This window comes from Beauveria bassiana (genome assembly GCF_000280675.1).
Source record: "Beauveria bassiana ARSEF 2860 unplaced genomic scaffold BBA_S00007, whole genome shotgun sequence".
In the NCBI taxonomy this organism is placed as follows: Eukaryota; Fungi; Ascomycota; class Sordariomycetes; order Hypocreales; family Cordycipitaceae; genus Beauveria; species Beauveria bassiana.
The window spans coordinates 1,104,195-1,123,898 of NW_007930842.1; the positions used below are offsets into that span (position 1 = coordinate 1,104,195).

General features: G+C 52.0%; 7 protein-coding genes across 7 annotated transcripts; 3 read left to right on the plus strand and 4 right to left on the minus strand.

Annotated features, from left to right (window-relative positions):
• Nucleotides 1-301: 301 nt before the first annotated feature.
• BBA_03578 (siderophore iron transporter mirB) lies at nucleotides 302-2,161 on the minus strand (the record flags this gene model as incomplete). Its single annotated transcript, XM_008598675.1, has 2 exons — nucleotides 302-1,865; nucleotides 1,956-2,161. The coding sequence occupies 2 exons, from the start codon at nucleotides 2,159-2,161 to the stop codon at nucleotides 302-304; spliced, it is 1,770 nt and encodes a 589-aa protein (XP_008596897.1).
• Nucleotides 2,162-3,671: 1,510 nt separating this feature from the next.
• BBA_03579 (putative apoptosis-inducing factor (AIF)) lies at nucleotides 3,672-5,201 on the plus strand (the record flags this gene model as incomplete). Its single annotated transcript, XM_008598676.1, has 4 exons — nucleotides 3,672-3,873; nucleotides 3,980-4,679; nucleotides 4,779-5,115; nucleotides 5,178-5,201. 4 exons carry the CDS (start codon nucleotides 3,672-3,674, stop codon nucleotides 5,199-5,201), a joined length of 1,263 nt encoding a protein of 420 aa, XP_008596898.1.
• Nucleotides 5,202-6,543: 1,342 nt separating this feature from the next.
• On the plus strand, nucleotides 6,544-7,329 carry BBA_03580 (FkbM family methyltransferase; the record flags this gene model as incomplete). Its single annotated transcript, XM_008598677.1, has 1 exon — nucleotides 6,544-7,329. One exon carries the CDS (start codon nucleotides 6,544-6,546, stop codon nucleotides 7,327-7,329), a length of 786 nt encoding a protein of 261 aa, XP_008596899.1.
• A 210-nt stretch (nucleotides 7,330-7,539) lies between these two features.
• On the minus strand, nucleotides 7,540-9,422 carry BBA_03581 (flavin-containing monooxygenase; the record flags this gene model as incomplete). The annotated part of the gene is made up of 2 exons (XM_008598678.1): nucleotides 7,540-8,747; nucleotides 8,852-9,422. 2 exons carry the CDS (start codon nucleotides 9,420-9,422, stop codon nucleotides 7,540-7,542), a joined length of 1,779 nt encoding a protein of 592 aa, XP_008596900.1.
• A 661-nt stretch (nucleotides 9,423-10,083) lies between these two features.
• BBA_03582 (O-methyltransferase family protein) lies at nucleotides 10,084-11,572 on the minus strand (the record flags this gene model as incomplete). Its single annotated transcript, XM_008598679.1, has 3 exons — nucleotides 10,084-10,608; nucleotides 10,688-11,260; nucleotides 11,330-11,572. The coding sequence occupies 3 exons, from the start codon at nucleotides 11,570-11,572 to the stop codon at nucleotides 10,084-10,086; spliced, it is 1,341 nt and encodes a 446-aa protein (XP_008596901.1).
• A 1,738-nt stretch (nucleotides 11,573-13,310) lies between these two features.
• On the plus strand, nucleotides 13,311-14,944 carry BBA_03583 (UDP-glucoronosyl and UDP-glucosyl transferase, putative; the record flags this gene model as incomplete). Its single annotated transcript, XM_008598680.1, has 4 exons — nucleotides 13,311-13,867; nucleotides 13,924-13,987; nucleotides 14,052-14,528; nucleotides 14,648-14,944. 4 exons carry the CDS (start codon nucleotides 13,311-13,313, stop codon nucleotides 14,942-14,944), a joined length of 1,395 nt encoding a protein of 464 aa, XP_008596902.1.
• Nucleotides 14,945-15,257: 313 nt separating this feature from the next.
• BBA_03584 (ABC transporter) lies at nucleotides 15,258-19,419 on the minus strand (the record flags this gene model as incomplete). The annotated part of the gene is made up of 3 exons (XM_008598681.1): nucleotides 15,258-18,238; nucleotides 18,294-19,227; nucleotides 19,300-19,419. 3 exons carry the CDS (start codon nucleotides 19,417-19,419, stop codon nucleotides 15,258-15,260), a joined length of 4,035 nt encoding a protein of 1,344 aa, XP_008596903.1.
• Nucleotides 19,420-19,704: the final 285 nt, after the last annotated feature.

The window sequence follows — 19,704 nt, forward strand, 5'->3', positions numbered from 1 at the left end:
GATTATAAGACCCGGCCTAAGATCTGGAGAATTTATTGTTTGTTCTAGCTAACTGAACAAAGAACTATCAAATTGATGGCAAGAGATTTTGGGAGTATCATGATGGTGTAAATAAAAGAGCAAATTGAAATTTATATTAAAATGTAAACTTGTTAACTTGGGCTGGGGGGTAAGATGATGCCCTTGACCGACCGCTTTTACCACCGTCTCAACCCGAAAATGGCCGAATGAGTAGCTGCATTGAGGTGTTGAACTTATAGTGTTAATTTTTTTGAGGTTTTGAGCTGTGTCTTGCCGTCGACTAAACCGTCAGTCCCTTGGTCTGCTTGCCCTGCTCCTCCTCAATCTTTCTGACGTTGATATTCTTCCAAGAGAAAACACAAACAAGACAGAGGGGCATAAAAGCGGCACCTGCAATCACCATCAAGCGCATGACGTGAGCATAAGATCCGACAACGGCATCGCGCTCAGGTGTACCATCGAGGAAAGATTGTTGAATTGTTATGTCGCCAAAAATGATGCTGGTGTTGGCTTTGCTTGCCTCGGGAAGGCGCTGGTAGAGCTGGTCGGGAATCATGTTGTTCCACATGGCGCCGGCAATGGCAATACCGATGGCCGCACCAACACCTCCAAAGAGACCGGCAATTGCATTGACGACAGCAATGTACTGGTGAGTTACGGGGGCCATGATGGCGATTGTGCTGCAAGAGCTAAAGACTTGGCTGCCCAGACCGACGAGGAACTGCGTAAAGACGAGCATGCCCACAGGCGCGCTGGGCTGGCGGAATGGAATGAGGAGCGCGGTGCCAAGCAGCATGATTGGCACGCCAGAGTAAGCCGTCCACTTGAAATCGCCAGTGTAGCTGATGATGAAGCCAATGATGGGCGCAAAGAAACAAGCAGTCAGCGAAAAGGTGTTGACAATGTAGCCGGCATCATCGATGGGCTGTCTGTTGACAACCAGGAGGTAAGAGTAAAAGTACGTGTTCCAGCAAAAAGTGGACAGGAACATGAAGCCGACGAGCAAACTCGATCCGATAATGGTTCCCTGCTTCAAGTAACGGAAAGGCAAGAATTGAACCGGCGCAAGCTTGGCCTCCCACACGTAAAAGACGGGGAAGAGAAGGACACCAAGGACCAGCAGAGCAATAATGTATGGGGTTTCCCATTTCTGAGGAGCGCGAGGAGCCAAACTAAAGGGTAAAAGCAGGAAAGACAGGGCAAACATGAGCACAAAGATGCCAACCAAGTCCAGCTCGATGGCATAAAACTTGAGCGACTGAAGCAGGGTACGGCCTGATCGCTGGCGCTTCTCGACGATGCCCTGCTTGCGCGCCTTGCGGTACATGGCCATCATCAGGCCAATGGCAGGCATGCAGCTGGCGATGAGGATGATGGTAAAGGCACCAAATGCCCAGCGAAAGTTTGACTTTTCATAAAACAGCTTGCCAATGGCGGGACCGGCAAAGGCCGTGGCGATGCGCGGGGTGTTGCTGAAGCCGATAAAGATCATGCGGTTCTTGAGGCTCGTCATGTCGGAGATGATGACGCCAATGACGTAGCGGATGCCAATGTGGCCGGCCCAGTAGAGGGTGTGGGCGGCGACGTAGGTCTCGACGTTGTGGGAGACGGCCTTCATGATCATGCCAATGACGCAGATGAGGAGCATGAAGAGAAAGCCCTCGACGCGGCCCCAAATGTCAATGACCTTGGCGAGAGCCAGCGGCGCGCATCCGCCGATGATGGTGGACAGGATGCCTCCGACGTTGAGAAGGCCGTGCTGGCCGAATGCGGAGGTGATGTAAGGGCTGAGGGCGTAATCAAGAGCGTTTTGGAGATAGTCGACAAACGAGATTAGATACAACCTGGAGCGTTTTTATGTTAGGAATTTTGCGAGATCAAGACACTAAGAGAAACCGTTGATGGAACTTGACAGAAACCGTGGTAAAACTTACAGCGCAAACATGCTCCAGAGCGTCCATTTGGTCCAGATGGTTGTGATGGCACGAACTTCGCGCACACCATCTTGAAAGTCAGACTCTGATTCGGCATCATTCTTGAGCTTGCCATCAACAGTAACGTGGGCTCCCTTTTCGGCGTCCTGGGCGGAAGTAATGTCCGGAGACTGATTTTGCCGCTTTTCTGGGGTGACGGCGTCCATTCTTTGCTCTGGGGAAGTTTCTTTGTCTTGTCAAGATGGAGGAGAGGCTACGCTCGAATAAACAAGACGAGACCAAAAAAAGGCAGAGACCAAACTAAAGTCGTCGCAGCGAAATGGCCAAACCAACAAACATGGAATAAAGAAGATTAAAAAGTAAAAAATAAACGGCGGCCAAAGGTCGGGACAACCTGCCTAAAGAATAGTTGCAAGCCTTGCAGATGAATGAATGGCCTGACCCTGTAACAAGCGCTGTGAGAATTTTTTTTTTTCTTTTTTCCCTGCTACACAGTGGAATGATGGACCGCATCTAGACGGGCTATGCGAAGCCTCAGCTGAATGGTTGCCAAGACCAGACCCTTGGCAATACTTGAGAATAGACGGTGGAAAAGTGCCAAAAGTGCAAAAAGTGTTGGGGGCTGCTGGGTTTGGGGGAGAGTAGCTCGGATGGACCCCGAGGGCTACCGAGTCTATCTTTAAGCCTAATTCTTAGGCTATTGTAAATTTTACGGAGTACGAAGTACATATGGGTAATATTACAAGGGGCTATGGGCTATACTCATCTGCGGTCGCTCGGCTTCCCATGTGAGGGCAATGCGCCGGCGTCGGAATCGCTCGATTTGGGAGCATGTAACCTTGGGTCTCCTCCTCTTTTTTCAATCACTTGGTCTCCCCTCATTTTGCAAATCCTGATGGAGCTCGTGAGCTGCCCTATCTGCCAATATCACACGTGAATTATCAATCCATATCCAGATCCTCCTGGGTGAGGGTTTCCTCTCCGCGCCACCCTTGTCTTTTTGTTGGAAAAGATCCATAACATCTTGCTCGGCAACGTGGTAATTATTTTGAATAAAAGAAAAGTCCCAGATTTGCAGATTCGCGGCTCAGCTAATTAAACACACTGAAGCCGCCTGGGGTGGCGAATCCCGTTTGTGACAGGGTTTCGTGGCGCAAAGCCAAAAATTACAAGGGGGCGTCCTTCAGCGGGCGCGAGTCATCAGCGATTGATAAGATGGATTGATTAGATTCTTTTTTTTTTTTACCTTTCTGCTGTTCAACTGACCGCGCCACGGCGCCGCCAAGACCTGCTCTCCTGAAAAAAACATGGCAACTTTAAATTCTGCAAAAGCCTTTTTTCCAAAGATTTTCACGGGCTTGAGGATCTGCGATGCTCATTGCTCTTCTTGGCGTTGCCACTTATCCATTTATTGCCGCATACAAATTTTTATACCAACTAACTAGTTAACACAACGCTCAACCCCCCCAAAACATTGTTCAAGTCGAGCCGCGTCGGCCGAGGCTCGGCCGGCGTCTTTGCTCCGCCGAGTCAATTCATTTTCAATAATTGTTAGCGAGCAAAAACTATCTGTCTGCAACTGCAGCTAGACCAAGTAACTAAGCCTTTTCGTGCATCCTATCCTCGCTGCTTTGTATCCAATCTATAACGCGAGATTATATACACGAGCACACACACACACACACACACACACACAAAAGTCAGCGAGCCACCACGATGCCCTCAGCTTCACCTTTGCCCATTACCGTCCGGGTCCTGGTTGCGGGCGGTAGCTATGCCGGCCTCGGCGTCGCAGTGAATCTGCTCGATCTCCATAATGGCGTCTCACCCCGAATGAACTGGGAGCCCTTTGTAGCAAGCAAGGATTGGCCGCAAATTAACTTTGAAGTTACTGTCGTCGACGAGAGAGATGGTTTCTGTACGTCTTATATTTTCTGTCCCTCTGCGTCGCAAGCCCATCACAAAGCCCACCTACGATGCAAATGATGCCCCTCCCCCCCTCCCAATCTAACACCTCTTTACAGTACACATTGTCGGCGCGCCTCTCGCGCTGGCAGACCAAGCCTACAGCAAAAAGGCTTGGGTCCAGTTCAAAGACATGACCGATCTCCAGCGAGAAAACATTACATTCGTCCACGGCAGCGTGTCGCATGTAGACTGCGCGGCCAAGAAGGCGACGGTCGTCCTGCACGGCACCGACGAGGCCAAGACGTTCGAGTACGACTACTTTTGCGCCGCGACCGGCTACCGCCGCGTCTGGCCCGTCGTCCCGCAGTCGCTGACCTACAAGGCGTACCTGGAGGAGACGGCGAACCACATCCAGGCGGTCGGAGTCGCCAAGCACGGCGTCCTGGTCGTGGGCGGCGGCGCCGTGGGCATCGAGATGGCCGCCGAGCTCAAGCTCTGCATGCCGCACATTAAGGTGACGCTCGCGCATTCGCGTGACAAGCTCCTGTCGTCGGAGGGGCTGAGCGACGAGTGCAAGGACGTGTCGCTTGACCTCCTCAAGGACGCTGGCGTCGAGGTACTGCTCAACCACCGTCTCGAGAGCTCCGACAAGGTCGACTCGGCCGACGGGGAGCCCAAGTACCTGGCCAAATTTACAAACGGAAGCACAATGGAGGCGAGCGTGGTTATTGTGGGTGTTTCGCAAAGTGTTCCCGCCACGGAATTCTACCCTGCTGCCGCTCTAGATGCTGATGGCAAGGTAAAAATCAGACCAAAGTAAGAAATCTGTTTTTTTTTTTTCTCTTTTTCTCTCTACCCCGGCTAGACAAATTTTGCCATTGTAATAACTCGCGCTTACATGCTACAACAAAACAGCCTGATGCTTCCCAGTGAAGTGCCCAATGCCGATGCCCATTTCTGCGCGGGCGACGCCACCAAGTGGTCCGGCATCAAGCGCTGCGGCGGCGCCATGCGTGCCGGTCACCTCGTCGCCATGAATATTCACCAGCTGGTTCTGCAAAAAGAAATTGGCCATACGCCGGTATTGGAAGAACTGGTGGAGATTCCGCCCATGATTGCCATGGCGGTGGGCAAAAAGGCCGTCTCATCAGGCCCCGAGGGCACCCACTCGGGAACAGACGTAATGGACAAGTTTTTTGGAACGGATTTGTATCTATCAGGCAAGTATTCGCGACTCCAGCCAGAAATCGTAGTAAGAAATGAATTTTTTACTAATAACAAGCTCTAGGCTGCTGGAAATGGATGGGTATACAGGTCCGAGAGGGCATACACTTGTAGAAATGACGCTGAGAAGAACAAAGACATGCGACTTATACAGTATTTTAACAGTGAGCATTGATAGAATAGAATAGATGACGAATAGACCAATTGCTCTTCTTTACCTTTGACTTTGTCGGCAGCATCTCCCTAGTCCGAGTCTATAACATGACAAATAAAAGTTTAGCGGCGCTCATATGATGGTTCGGAGCATAAACAGGGGCCGATAACGGCAGCTATTCCCGGGTTTTTTTTTTTTTTTTTTTTTTTTTTTTTGAAAAATCACCCGAGGAAGAAGAGTAGAAACAAGTCTCCCACGATTTTTACTGCCTCCTAGCTCGTGACAGGCGCCCGGCAGATGAGGCCGTGCGACACACAGCCCCGGAAATAGGGAAAAAATCTGACAGAGTCAAACTGGCATCTTCTTAGGGCAACCATAACCGGGTGGCTTAACTTTGGGCGGAGAAGAGGACCACCGGAAATTCACGGCATCCTAACTAGAGAAGCTCGCAGACCACGGTGTTGCTTTCATTACCACTTGTGGCGTGCAGGGGTTTTGAGTCTCGAGGGCGTATACTGCTTACAAGGATATCGGGGATAGGACTGTACGAATACCTGCAGAACTAATAAAGCAGCGAACCCACAGTGACTACGGATTATATTGGCAACAATGCGTACCTTGATTACAGGTCCAATGGTGGAGGGAGGCAAAGGGGGGGATCTTGTGGAAACAGGTAAGCGTAGAATTGCCTCAACTCAAGTGCAAGTGGGCTTCTTCAGTCTCTCTACCCGTCCAAGCCGTCTGTCTTGTTGTCCTTGACTAACCCAGAAATACGCAAACGCGACGCCAAACCCAAAACCCCCACTCGTGGCAACAAGTGTCCGACCGTCGTCGAGAATGACGTGACGAGGGGGTGGTGGATTTGAGTCGTTTATTAGTGATGGGGGGGACGTGGGGAGCGGCTGAGGCTGGAAAAGCGCCAGTCCCCGTAATCTAATCATATCCATCTTAACAATCTCATCTGTAAGCCTTTCCAAGACGAGCTGAGCTTTCCTTTCTTGGCCTTGTCTGCAAACTAAGCCAAGTGAACAGAGTAATAGAAGATCCAAAGTCTCTATAGAATAATTTGCTCTCGGAGCAGTCAGTCAACTGGGACACCGATACCTAGTGCGGCAGTCGACATCGGTATATGTTGTTTGCATGTTCCACGTTGTTGAACATTTTTGCAACACATCATCATCACCCAACCAACCTCTTTGTCCCCCGCCCCCGTCTAAACCCTGCCTGCCCCTCCCAGAGATCAAGAAGCTTCAGTACTCGGTACCAACATCATTTGATGCGGGTCGCAATTTATTAGAGAAAATGGAGACACAGATAGTACAACTTGGAGACGACTTTCCCTGCCACGTCGCGAGCTACAACGGGTTTCCGAGCGGCGAGCACGAGGCGCGTTTCATCTACAAGGAAATCTTTGGCGACCATTGCTACGATGTCGCGCAGCTCTCGGACCCGCGCTTCATTGTCGACGTCGGAGCCAACATTGGCCTGTTTAGCGTGTACATGAAGAAGAAGTTTCCAGCCTGCAAGATTGTCGCCTTTGAGCCTGCCCCGGACACCTTTGCCGTGCTCACCAAGAACCTCGCCCTGCACGCCGCCGTCGTGCGGACCCATCGGTATGCCCTCGGCGCGACCGCGGGTGAAGGCTCGCTGACGTTTTTCCCGCATCTGCCGGGCAACTCGACGCTGGTGCCCGACGAAAAGCGGCAGTTTCAGGATCTGCTCGGCGCCGAGGTGGGCACCAACTTTACCGACAAGATGTTTGGAGACGCCGGCAAGGTGCAGGTGCAGATTAAGCGGCTCTCGGACGTGCTGAGCGAGGAAGAAGAGGACGAGGACGAGTTTGCGGCCATTGACCTCCTCAAGGTGGACGTGGAGGGTGCCGAGCTCAACGTGCTTCAAGGTATTAGCGACGAGCACTGGGCCAAGGTGAAGAATGTGGTGCTCGAAACGTGCGACTTGAGCAGCGACAGGGAGGCGCTTAATACGCTGCTCGAGTCCAAGGGGTTTACGCTGGAAACGTCCAAGGCGGACTGGAGTCCCAAAGGCGCCCAGTTTTACACCATCATTGCGCGACGCGCCGCCAACTAGAAGTCGATTTGTTTAAAGTACTCGTTTATTTAAATTGAGGACACAATAAATTATATTTATGTGAATGAGTCAAGTTATCTGTGCTTGTGTTGTGTATGGCCAACTTCTCAAGGCAACAAGGCAACAAGGCAACAAGGCAACGCAACAAGTCCATCTCCAAAACCTCCAACCACGAAAAAAGGTGGTCTATTTCCTGCCTCTAAACACACTCTACTTTTCAAGATTGGCTGCAATCTGCAAAGCCAAAACCCGCGAAAACTGACGACACCACAGGAAGCTACCAGTCATGTACCAGAAGCCCTCTACACCCGTCGGCCGCCACCACCCGGTCCTCTCCTGCTCGGCGTCCAAGTCTCCAAACCCGACTAGCTGATTCGCCACCTCGTCGCCCATGAGCGCGCGGACATTTTCAATGTTCTTTTCAAAGCCCGTCGCCAAGACGACGACGTCCGCCTCGATGCTGGTCCCGTCGGCCAGCACCACCGCCGTCTCGCTTATCTCGCGCACGCCGTCCTCGCAGCGGTGCACCCGGATACGGCCATCCGCAATCATGGCACACGCGCCCTGATCGACATAGTAGTGGCCGCCTTTGATCAGCTGATGGTCCGCGAGCCCGTAGCCGTCGTCCCCCGTGCGCAGCGCCATGCCCGCCGCGCGCAGGCCATCGAGCAGCGCCTTGTCCATGTCCGCCGCCGCGCGCGTCAACCCGATGCTCATTGTCCGCACCACGGCAATCGGGAGCGAGTTTCCCACAATGTCCGCCTCCTCGGTCGTCAGGCCGGGCATGTTCCACAGCCCCAGCTGCAGCGTCTTCCACGAGTCGGTCGACAGGGTGAAAATGGGGTGGCGCTGCACCATGACAACTTGCTTGGCGCCGCAGTTGACAAAGTCTTGCGCAACGTCGTGGCCGCTGGTGCTGCAGCCAATGACGACGACGCGCTTCTGCGAGAGGTCCGGCACGAGGCTGCCCGACTTGCGCTGGCTCGAGTGGTAGATGGTGCCCTGGAAGCGCTCTTGGCCGGGGAACTGCGGGATGAGCGGCTTGTCGCCGTAGACGCCGGTGGCGAGCACCACGTGCCGAGGCTGAAACTCTTGCGTGCCCTGCGGTCCCTGGGCTGTAACCGTGAATCGGTCGCCGGAACGCTGGACTGATGTGACAGTGGTGTTTAGCAGCACGTCCAAGCCCATGAGCTGCGAATAGTGCTCCAAAAAGTCGGCGCATTGGCGGCCAGTTAGCCATTCGGGCCAGTTTTCTGGATACTTCATAAAGGGGTAGTGATCTGTAAAGGTTGGTGTATTGAGGGTTACCGAGTCGTAACGAGCTCTCCAGGCATCACCGACTGCAGGGTGCCTTTCAATTAAGACAGCATTGACTCCCATGTGCTTGAGACGGGCACCAAGGGAGACTCCAGCTTGGCCTGTATTGCCAACGTCGTTAGCCGTTTTCTCTCAAACTAGGTACTTTTTTTTTTCTTTCTTTTTTTTCTTTTTCTATAGAAAGAGGCTCAGTGTAAAGACGTACCTGCGCCAACAATGAGCACGTCTGCCTCCTCTCTGCTGGCATGACTGGTGCCATTGACCTGCGGCTCTTTTTCCCGTGCTGCTCGGCTCTGAAGTCGGCGGACTTCCACTTCCTTTTGACTATGCAGCTCCTCCAGCTCGGTATAGACTGTCCAGGCTTTCCAACGTGTCTCGACGTCATTCTCCAGACGCACCACGCCACGACCTTTGCCGTGCTCGTTGCGAAAGGTAAACGCCGCCTGAACCCAAGCCTGGCCCGCCCACTCAATAAGCGCAGGCTTCAGGCCGCCATTGTCGCATGCTTTGAGGTCTTTGATGGAGGCTTTGCTGTTGTTAAAAAAAGAGCCCATCTCATCCTGGCCTCGCTTTGTTGCAAAGTCCCAGGCCAAGCCCAGGACGTCTCGCCACCAGCAGTCTTTGATGAAGAGCTCCGATAAATTGTCAAAATGTTTTTGGTCGAGGCACTCCTGTAGGCGAGAGAGCCAGTCTTGTACAATGGCCTCTGCGTCAACTTTGTCTCGTGGCGTATAGAGCTTCAGCCCTGGGAGGCTGGGCAGGACGGTTCCATCCATGGTGGGCGGCACACCAAGATCGCGTCACAGTGTGGTAGAGTAAATGGCAAGCCTGTGTGTGCTGTAGTAAATTGCTAGTATGAGTGAATCACAATCAAGTACATAGAAGCTTGCTCGGAATGAACGGCCCAACTCGGGGCAATCTCTCTCTCATGTATGCAATCTTGGCCTCTTGGCCAGGGCATCGGGTTACGACGGTGTTATGTTACATGCAAATGGTCCACCCTCAGCCTCCATAAAATAACTAGGCATAGCACATGCATTTCATGCTCAAAGATCTACATGGGTGCTGCCCAGTTCTTGGCACGGCATTGCTTACCCCCTTTGCCCCTGTGACTTGTGTGATGAAATGTATCCAACTTTTTAGGTGTGACTTTTTCACCCATAGTATGGGTCCGCTTTTTAAGTTTAAAACGAAAGAAGCATTTTTGAGCACGTTTTATATCCCAAGGCCGTAAACGTGGAGTTTTTGACAGAAACAGCCAGTCTCTGTCAATGCCCAGTTCCGAGTGATACCGGATGTAAGTTGAAGATGCTCAGTACATATATCCTCCAAGAGGTTTAATTGTAAAAGATTCATCGTAGTTCTATTCTGTATTGCATTCTCCAAGTCTGTACTCGAATCATATCAAGAAACAGCTCTGGTTCCTAAGCTCGCGCATCAGCCGCGCCAGACAGCCTCAATGACGACGAAGAAGGACAACGGATTAGCCTCGAGACGAACAATATCGAAACGCTCATCGGCAGCTTTAAAAATTCCTCTCCAAGCCTCGGCTGGCCTCTCCTCGGCATTGAACAGAGCCATCATTCTCAGGTCCGTTGCCGTGCCCATCTGCTGTATCGATCGCGGCATGGGCGGCTGTCCAAGCTCCGACTCCTGCTTGCCGACAAAGTCGAGGAAGAAGACACGAGTGCCCGGGCGCATGGCCGGCACGAGGCCTCGCAAGATCTTGACACACTCCTCGTCGGGCCAGTCGTGAAGGATCAGCTTGATGAGGAAGATGTCGGGCTGCACAGTCTGAGGCTTGAAGAAATCATGAGCGACAAAGCTCACACGGTCCTTGAGCGCCTCGGGCTGGTGCTTGTTGAATGATGCCTGCGCTTCGGGAAGGTCCTCAACTACTATGCTCAGCTCCGGAAACTTCTCGGCAAGAAAGAAGGAGTCGTGCCCTCCAGAGCCGCCAATCTATTGATGGTGTTAGCTTGTGCAAAGGCACAGGCGCAGGGATTGATGAAACGATGTAGCAGGCGAGGGATGGACTTACATCTACAATCGTAGACTTTCCAAGTGCCTTCCAGTCGAAAGAGCTTTCCAAAACAGCCTCCAATCGGAAAATCTCCTTGAGATAGCGCATGAACTCGACAAAGTTCCTCTGTCTCCATCCTTTGCGGTCACCCTCGCCATCATTCTCGATATATTCCCACGACGTGGTATAATTTCCGATTGTGGCGCCCTTTTGGTGCAGCGCAAAAGCCGTCTTGGTCATGTCCTTGGTCAGCGCTGGCTGGCCGCGGGCATGCAATTCGAGCGCCTTGTTAATAGCCAGCATTGGTGCGCCGGCGTCGTCAATGACCGTCGAGACGAGCGCACGTAGGCCCGTCGACTTGACCAGCGCAGCAGACCGGCACGAATGCTGCACGCGACCGGTGACGCGATAGTCGCCCTCGGGGGAAAACAGCCTCAGAGTCAGTCCGTGCTCGACGACACGCTTGGCCACCTCTTCAGGGAGATTTGTGTGCTTGCCAATGTCAGAGATCGAGGCGGACCCCTCGAGAGGCACGGCAGACCAGAAATCAAAGTGGTTCATGAGGTTGAGCGCCATAATGTCCGGAACACACTGTGGATAGTTGTCAGTTGGCCATCTTTTTTTTTTAACCCACACACATAGCTATAGCTACCATCTTACTGTGTGAACATAATTGAAGATGCTCTCGCTGGGACCTTGAACAAGATACCACAAGTCCGTGATCTTGTCCAGGAGCTCCTGGCGACGCAGAAACATGTCGCCCGTCAAGCCTTCATAGCTGGTAGGGCTCTGGGCCGTAAAGTTGGGCTCGGGGACTTTTGCGTCTGCCAATGTTTTTGTGAAGCCGTTTGCGAGCTCCGAGATCTGAGCTGCGAGCCCATTGATGCTGTCGTCGGCACTCATGATGATTCTAGTCTTAATCTTGCTTTCCTAGTATTTCCGCTTTTGTTGTATTTCAAAAGGTTTCAGTGGCATCCCGAGTACAAAATATAGACAAGTGCCCCTGCCAAGACAAATGCAGTAGTTCTTTTCGTGTGTTTACGCGTCGAGCAAAAAATGCTGCTTCATCGGTAGCTGCCCCTCTGTCACCCGCCTTCCTTCCCGTCTCCAATCGTTGGCCTGTATGGTGGGGTATGTCATGATGCAACTTGAGCTGTCGCGCGGTTGCTAGCATCAAAAAGATCGTCGTCATGTGTCTTTGCACAATCCGTGCCACACGCTAGCCGTGAAACGGCCACTTGGAGTACTTGAGAAACCGCAAATCGTTGGCACTTTTCTTCTGATCGGCCTTCATGTCCCCGAAATAGACACTTGATTCCATCCTTTGCGTCGGATAGAAAAAAAGATAGGTAGCTTGTCCCGAGGCCCTCATGCGTTGTCGCATCTTCTGGTGTGACCGCGCACAGCTAGCGTTCCTTGGCTTTGACAGCGTGCAGCTATTTTGTTAGTTCGTAATTGTGCTGTGGATTCCTGCCAAGGGACAGAATAAAAACATGATGCGAAGAAGCTGCTACGCTTGCGCCCCCACGCTTTACCTACCGACAAAGGTTGGCAACAAATCCCTCATCTTGCCCCTCATTCTTGCCATGCCTGGAGAATTGCCCCCATCTTATCAATCTGATAATGGGTCGCCAAACTAAATAGTCCGCGTACCCCGCTTTTTACGGTTACTAAGTGGGCCACCTCATTCATCCCGGACCCCGTTACAAGAATATGTCGTGGCGTGTAAATAGAGTCTGCCATGGTAGAGCCTAGTCAGTACACTGCCACTGCAAAAGCGAAAAAGTAGGGGTATCGAACTTATCCGGCACGGTTCGGGTATACTCTGGGCTAGGCATGGTCTGGAAAAATTCTTAGAAAACAGGATTTGGGTGTAAAACAGTCTCAGCCTTCAAGCATCCGCATGCCTTGGCGTCCAGCCTCGTACAGACAAGCGACACTACCATGACCAGATGCACGCAAGCCATAGATCTATCGCGAACATATTCGAAGAAATCATAATAATTAATAACAGCATGAGCTCAGTCGAAAGCTGTGACTGAACATGTACGAGCTCGATCAAGACCGCGCCATAGCTCAAAAAGGAACAAATTGGTTCCCACTCAAGAAACGCTTTCGGAGAAACTATCCAGAGACGGCAGGTCAGACTCAAGTGGACTCTATTTATGAAATATTTAAGGTATATTTCGAAAGTGCTTGGCCCGCGCGTGGTGAGATCCAGTTGTATTTTCATGTGTTCATCCCTGCTGTTACTTGAACTGACCCGGAACGGCTGGTTCTCGTATAGTTTCAGCTTTCTGCAGTAATTTGTACGTGCAGAAGATACTAGCCGTAGCTCTATCCTTGTAACGGTTCGTCTTGGCTCAATTTGTACTTGTCTTTGCTAGCTGCAGCTTTTCCTTGCCCGTGACAACCCACATTGCCAATGTCAGTCTATAAGCCACACGAGAAGACGAGTCGAAAATACACTCGGACTCCGTAAGCAGCTAGTTTAATAGTTACCAAATACCTATTTTATATCGTTTGGATGACTGATACCTTCTGTTAGCGTATAATTGCTTGATATTCTCGCATCAGCCAAACTCTCGGCCTCGCTATCGCAGCCCTACAAGAGAAGAGAACATAATTTGTCACAGTAACAATGGCGGATGGAAAGAAAATATTAATGCTGACCAACTCTGAGCATGGTCAAGCAAACGTCTTTCTCGCCACTGCCCATGAGTTGCTGCAACTCGATCAGACGGCAAAAGTTTACATTTGCTCCTTTCCAGCGCTTGGCCCATCCGTGGACTCAATTCGCGAGCTGAACAAGGAGAAGAAACCGGCTGCTTCCAGGCTCGAGTTCATCAGCCTTTCTGATGGCCCCTCGTGGAAGGATGCCCTGTTTGGCAGGCCTGAGCATCAATTCCAAGAGCTCAACGATATTCGACCGACAGTCTGGAATGTGGCCAAGGCCGCAAAGTTGACACGCATTGCCTGCCCCTGGACCGCGGAAGAGCTTTGCAGCCTGGTCAAGGAGATTGAAAAGATTATTGAAAACGTGGATCCGGATCTGACCGTCGTTGATAATCTCTTCACACCGGCCGTGACAATCTGCTACAAGCTGAAGCCGCAATGGATGGTTCTGTCCCCAAACACTTACAAGGAGTTTGCGCTTGCCAAGCAGCCCAACCAGCAGTACTACTGGAAGTATCCTCCGTAAGTACAATATTTCTTTTCTGCCATCCCGCAAGATACATGGCACTCATTGACAGGGACTTCAAGACCGCGATCAACAATCCCGTTCCCGGTACCTTGGTATCAGATGCCGTTGGTGTGGTACATGGTGCGCAAAATGTACCTCAATCACAATGACCCTTTCATGCTCGAGCACGCAACCAAGATGAAAAAGGCCATTGATACTGATTATGCCGACTGGGCCTACATTTCCATCATCCCACCTGAAGGCCTCAAGGTGTTGCTAGCCTCGCGACCAGAAATCGATTTTCCGTTTGACGTCAAGCCCGAGCACATGATCCCCTGTGGTCCCATCATACGGCCCTCTATGCCCATTCAGGACGCCGACAGCGAGCTGGCTGGCTGGTTGGCCAAGCGGCCGACCGTCTTGGTGAATCTGGGAACACACGCTTCATACGACGAGCAGCACGCAAGAGGCATGGCCGGTGCACTGGACCAGCTTCTGGAGGCTGCCAAAAAGGGCAAAAAGCCCATCCAAGTGCTTTGGAAGCTAAACAAGCGCGACGGCTCAGATCCTTCTGGAGATTTGCTCAAGAGCTTCACGACGAAATGGCCCGAGGACCTACGTGTCGTGTCTTGGCTAGATGTGGAACCGACCAGCATCTTGGAATCTGGCCATGTCGTGTGTTCAGTCAATCATGGAGGAGCAAATTCATTCTTTGAAGCAATCAGGCAAGTGTTATACCCGCGCGCGCTCAATAAGCGATAAGCCATTGCCTCTCTCTATATTAGTTTGTCCAGCTAACAGGGAGGAAAAAAACCAGCGCCGGAGTGCCGCAGGTCATCTTGCCCGTCTGGGGCGATACGTATGACTTTGCAAAGAGAGCCGAATGGCTCGGCATTGGCAAGTTTGGCAGCTGGAATCACGCTCCAAAGGTTGAGGCGAATGAGCTGGGTCGTGCGCTCAAGCAAGTTGTTCTCGGGCCTCAGTCAAGCAAGTTCCAAGCAAAGGCTACGGAACTGGCTACCTTGTGCAGAGGGAATGGTGGAGGAAGACATACTGCCGCACAGACAATCTTGAATGCGATTGAGAAATAGTAGTGATGACGAGAGTAATAGTTAATTGGATGCTCGAGAAAATGTAGCACGAATTCGACTTTCCCGCACCATCACGAATGCGCAACCTTTTGCACATCTTCTCATAGGTCTCTTTCAACTCTGAGATTGTATATTATAAGTTTTGCAAAAGATTGAGCTATTCATAAACCTACCACTGTACTGGAAAGCGCAGCGAACAAGGCTGAAGCCGCCCAGTATCAGCTGATTCAGCAGCGAATTGAACCAATTGGAAATCATGTTATCAAGTAAAGAGGAGGAAACAAGTAATCTAAATGCTTTTCGTCTAAAAAGGCTACTGCAACATCTGCTGCATAGCGTTGAGCCGGTAGCTTTCATTCCTTTCTATCAACTCCGAATGCCGACCGCGATCAACAATCTTACCACCCTCGACAACGAAAATCATATCTGCCTTGTGCACAGTGTGAAGTCGGTGCGTAATTGCAAGAACCGTCGTTCCCTGCGTTGCTCTTTCAAGACCCTTCTGAAGCGCGGCTTCTCCAGCTGCATCGAGGGCACTGGTGCTTTCGTCCAGCAACAAGAGTCGCGGGCGCCTGACGAGGGCGCGTGCAATGGCAACACGCTGCCTTTGGCCGCCCGAAAGGCGAGATGCGGAAGGACCACAGGCTGTGTTGTAACCGTCTGGAAGGGCCATGATTTCTTCGTGAATGTTGGCTGTGCGACAAGCTTCTTCAATCTCTGCATCGCTTGCATCATGACCCGGTACTGCTCCCAACGCGACGTTGTGGCGGATAGTTCCTTCAAAGAGGGCCGGATCTTGGGGTACAAGCGCAATAACATCGCGGAACGAGTCTGGTAGAGTGGAAATATCCATGTTATCGATCAGAACTGCGCCAGAAGTGGCAGCATAGAGCCGCTGCACTAGGTTCATAATGGTACTCTTGCCAGCTCCTGAAGGTCCTACCAGGCCAACAAACTGCTTTGGCTTAATCATGAAAGACACTTGATCGAGGACAGCCACATCAGGATTGCTTGGATAGGAGAAGGAGACTTCCTTGAAGGTCACTGTCGCGCCCGTTTTCTCATGCGACAGTGGGCTTGGGGCTTTAGCCTCGGCGGATGACTCCAAATCATTTGACTCGGACAGATCCAAATTTGAGCCCATATTCACAATGGACATTACACGCGAGATTGCCAAGCGAGCCCTTGAAAACTCTGGCGCAAGGGTGAACATTGTACCCCAGAGCTGAGCACTGGTAAGCATCGCCACCAGAACAATGAGGAGGTCTCGCTGCGTGTACTCTCCCCTCATGATGAGCTGCGAACCCCACCAGTACGTCAATCCGTTGACAAAGGCAGACATTGAGTGTGACAGCGCCAGGAGAATGTTTGTCAATGCTGCCGATCGTACGATTTGCTTGGCTGGGGGCTCCAACAGGCGCTTGTACGAGTTCATGTACGTCTTTTCCAAAGAAAGCGTCGCAACCGAGCGGATCGACTGGATAGCTTCAGTGGCCAGAGAATTTGCCGTCGAGAAAGCCTCGTGGTGACGCTCCTCGAATCGCGCCAGCATACGCAGCTGCATGAAGCCACAGCCGAGCAGGATTGGAATAGTGACCAGAGTCACGAGAGCAATTTTCCAGGCATAGATGTGCGAGACTACAATGGCAATGATGATGTTGACGCAGACAGCAAAGACTGTGCCGAATGTAGAGCCACTGAACCCTCCAATCGACATGCAATCTTTGGTGATGATGGATAAGAGCCGTGTCGGTGTTCGTCCCTCAGACACATGCCACTGCAGGTTTTGCTCCAGAAGCGATCGGAAGGAGAGCTTTCGAAGTGCAAAGAGGATTCTCTCCCCAATAATTCCGAATCCCAACCAGGCGAGAAAGTTTGCCACCAGCTCGATACCACCAAGCATAAAGATCATGCCTCCAAAGAATCGACCATTGGACTTGATGCGCTCAACAGTACTCTGGCAAGGGTTGAGAGCACTGACAGTGTAGCCAAAAATGAGACCAGAGCCAGAGAAAGTGCCACCGACGATAGCAGCCGCCAAAAGTGCAATGAGCAACCATCCCAGTGACGGGCGAATCAGCCAGCTTATTCCTCGCATGACGCTACTGAATGGCGCTTTTACTGAAGTATCCTCGTCATCATCAGCTCCGGATTCCTTTTGCTCAGCCTTTGGCGCGGGCGCCTCGTCGCCATCACCGATAGTGGTTGACGTCTTGCTGACTCTGTCGTCAAAATCGTCCACGGAAGTACTGAATCGAGAGCCAGCAACATCGTTTGACCCCGAGGACCCCATCTTCTGCAGTTGAGCCAGACGAGCAAATTTACCACCCTCGATTGCCATCAATTGATCGTATGGGCCCTGCTCGACAACCTGGCCAGCTTCCATGACGACAATGTTATCGGCGCCACGAATTGTGGAAAGGCGATGTGCGATGGAGATGATTGTTCGCTTGCCAGAACTTGCCTCGCGTTCAATGGCGGCCTGGATTTTACGCTCACTCGACGAGTCAACGCTGGCAGTGGCTTCATCTAGGATCAGGATCTCGGGATCTCGGATGAGGGCTTGCGCGAGGGCAATTCGCTGACGCTGGCCACCACTCACAAAGGTACCGGAGGGACCAACAGATGTTCCGTACCCAGAGGCCAGCTTTTCGATGAATATCGAGGCGTCAGCCTTCTCAGCGGCTTCTCGCACAAGCTCAACGATACGAGCAACAGCCGGGCCCTGCGAAGATGCCCACGACATGGCATCTTGGCCTTTGGTAGCCGCCTCGGCAAGAATGGGTCCTCCAATAACATCTTTCAGGTCCTGATGTTCGGGGCGAGGGGAGTTGACCAATCCGAGGGCAATGTTCTCCAGAATAGAGCAGCCAAAGAGAGAAGGTTGCTGCTGAACAAATGTCATGGTGCTTCGAAGAGACCTCACATTGAGTTTGCAAAGATCCTGACCGCACATTTCAATCTTTCCGGCAGTCGGGTCATGTAGGCGCGCTATGAGGGACGCGACTGTCGATTTTCCACTACCTGATAGGCCGACGAGGGCTGTATGCTTTCCGGCGGGGAACTCAAGATTGACGTCTCGAAGAGCTGGCTGGCCGGGGCGCGTAGGATACTCAAAAGTGACATTTCGAAAAGCGATGGTCTTGTCGGCTTCGACGGGTAGGTGAACTCCAGACTCTGAAGTACCATCGATGGATGATGGAGTGGCAATGTCCTCCATCAGACGCTTGTAAGCCGCAACAGCACTACCCAAGAAAGGTACCAGAGGCGCCAACCCACCAAGCATCACGCATGCTATTCAGAATGTCAGTAAACGGATACAAGCTGAGAGACGTGCTTCAACTCTTACCGTCAATGAGAAGGTAAACAATGGCATAAATCTGTCCAATAGACGAGCCTCCAGTATTGTTGGCAAAAGCGGCTGCAATGCGGTTACTGCCCTGCCAGAATGCCAGTGCGTTGGCAGAGTACGCGATAAAGTATAGCATGCCAGTTTGAATAGAGGCTACGGCGGCTTTTTTTATGGCGTTGCCACGGGCCTCCGTCATGAAGTCGGTAAACATCTTTTCGAGGCGGGCGGCAGCGCCAAAGGCGTGAACGACGGGTATGTGCGACAAGGCCTCGGAAGCAATTGACGAGGCGTTGGAGGTACCCTCGTTCTGCAGGCCCATGAACTTTGCAATGTACTTGCTGCTGAGGTAGCCAGAGATGAGAAAGGCGGGCATCACAGAAATCAAGATGCCAGCCAGGCTTGGCTGTGTGGAAAAGGCAATGACGAAAACGGTAATGATGAAGCTAAAGGTCATGATGATTGTCCCAACCTTTTCCGACGTGCCCGACTGGATAGCGGCAATGTCGCTCTGCAATCGACTCGACACCTCGCCCGCAGAGCCGCGCGTGTCGAAAAAGGACGGCGGCTGGCGCAGAAGAGACGCGACGTAGTGGTTGCGCATGCGGCGGGCGAGGCGCTGACTGATGACGCCCCAGCAGGTGAGGTGGCAGTAGATGAGTACCAGCGCAATGGCGCCGATCCAGGCCGTCTTGATGACCTTGTCGTTGATGGCCGATTCGTAGCGAAAGGGGTCTTGTCCGGGGCCGTCTTGCGCGGCACATGTGGCGCTGTTGAAGTTGTCGACGAGCTGACCAAACAAGACGCCCATCAGAGGGAAAGGAACACCGGCACCGGCGGCGCATATTGTTCCTACGACGATCAAGGCGTAGTCGACGACGGTCGGTTGAGCCGCAAAGAGCAATCGAAAGTAGACAAAGAAGCCCCCAATGTCCTGTTGATTGCCCAAAAGTCAGTAAGAAGGACAGTGTAGATACGGCGACCCCCCGTGACGCGGTCGACATACCAGGTGCTTTTGCTTTTTAGACTTTTCGTCTTCTAGGGTCGCATCAACAACCCCAGCAGGAGCTGTTTGAGGACTGGTTTCCTTCTCACGCGAGGCATCGTCTTTGTTTTCGGCTGCCATGTTGCTACCAGTATGCACGCGCGTCTTCAAGACCGCAAACCAGCTTACCACAAAGCCGTGATAAAAAAAAACGGATTTGGCGAGCGAGCAGAGTGATTTGAATCCAACAGGAGGTTTTGCCTCGTCTACACCTCACGAAGACTTTAGCAGGATCAGATAAGAAAGATGCACATTCGCGCTCCTTGATTGTAGGTGATCTATTTGTGGCCACTTTTGATGGGGCTCAGGGTTGGGGGCAACTTTCACAGGGAAAAACAAAACAACATTGCGAGCGAGTGTCCCCCT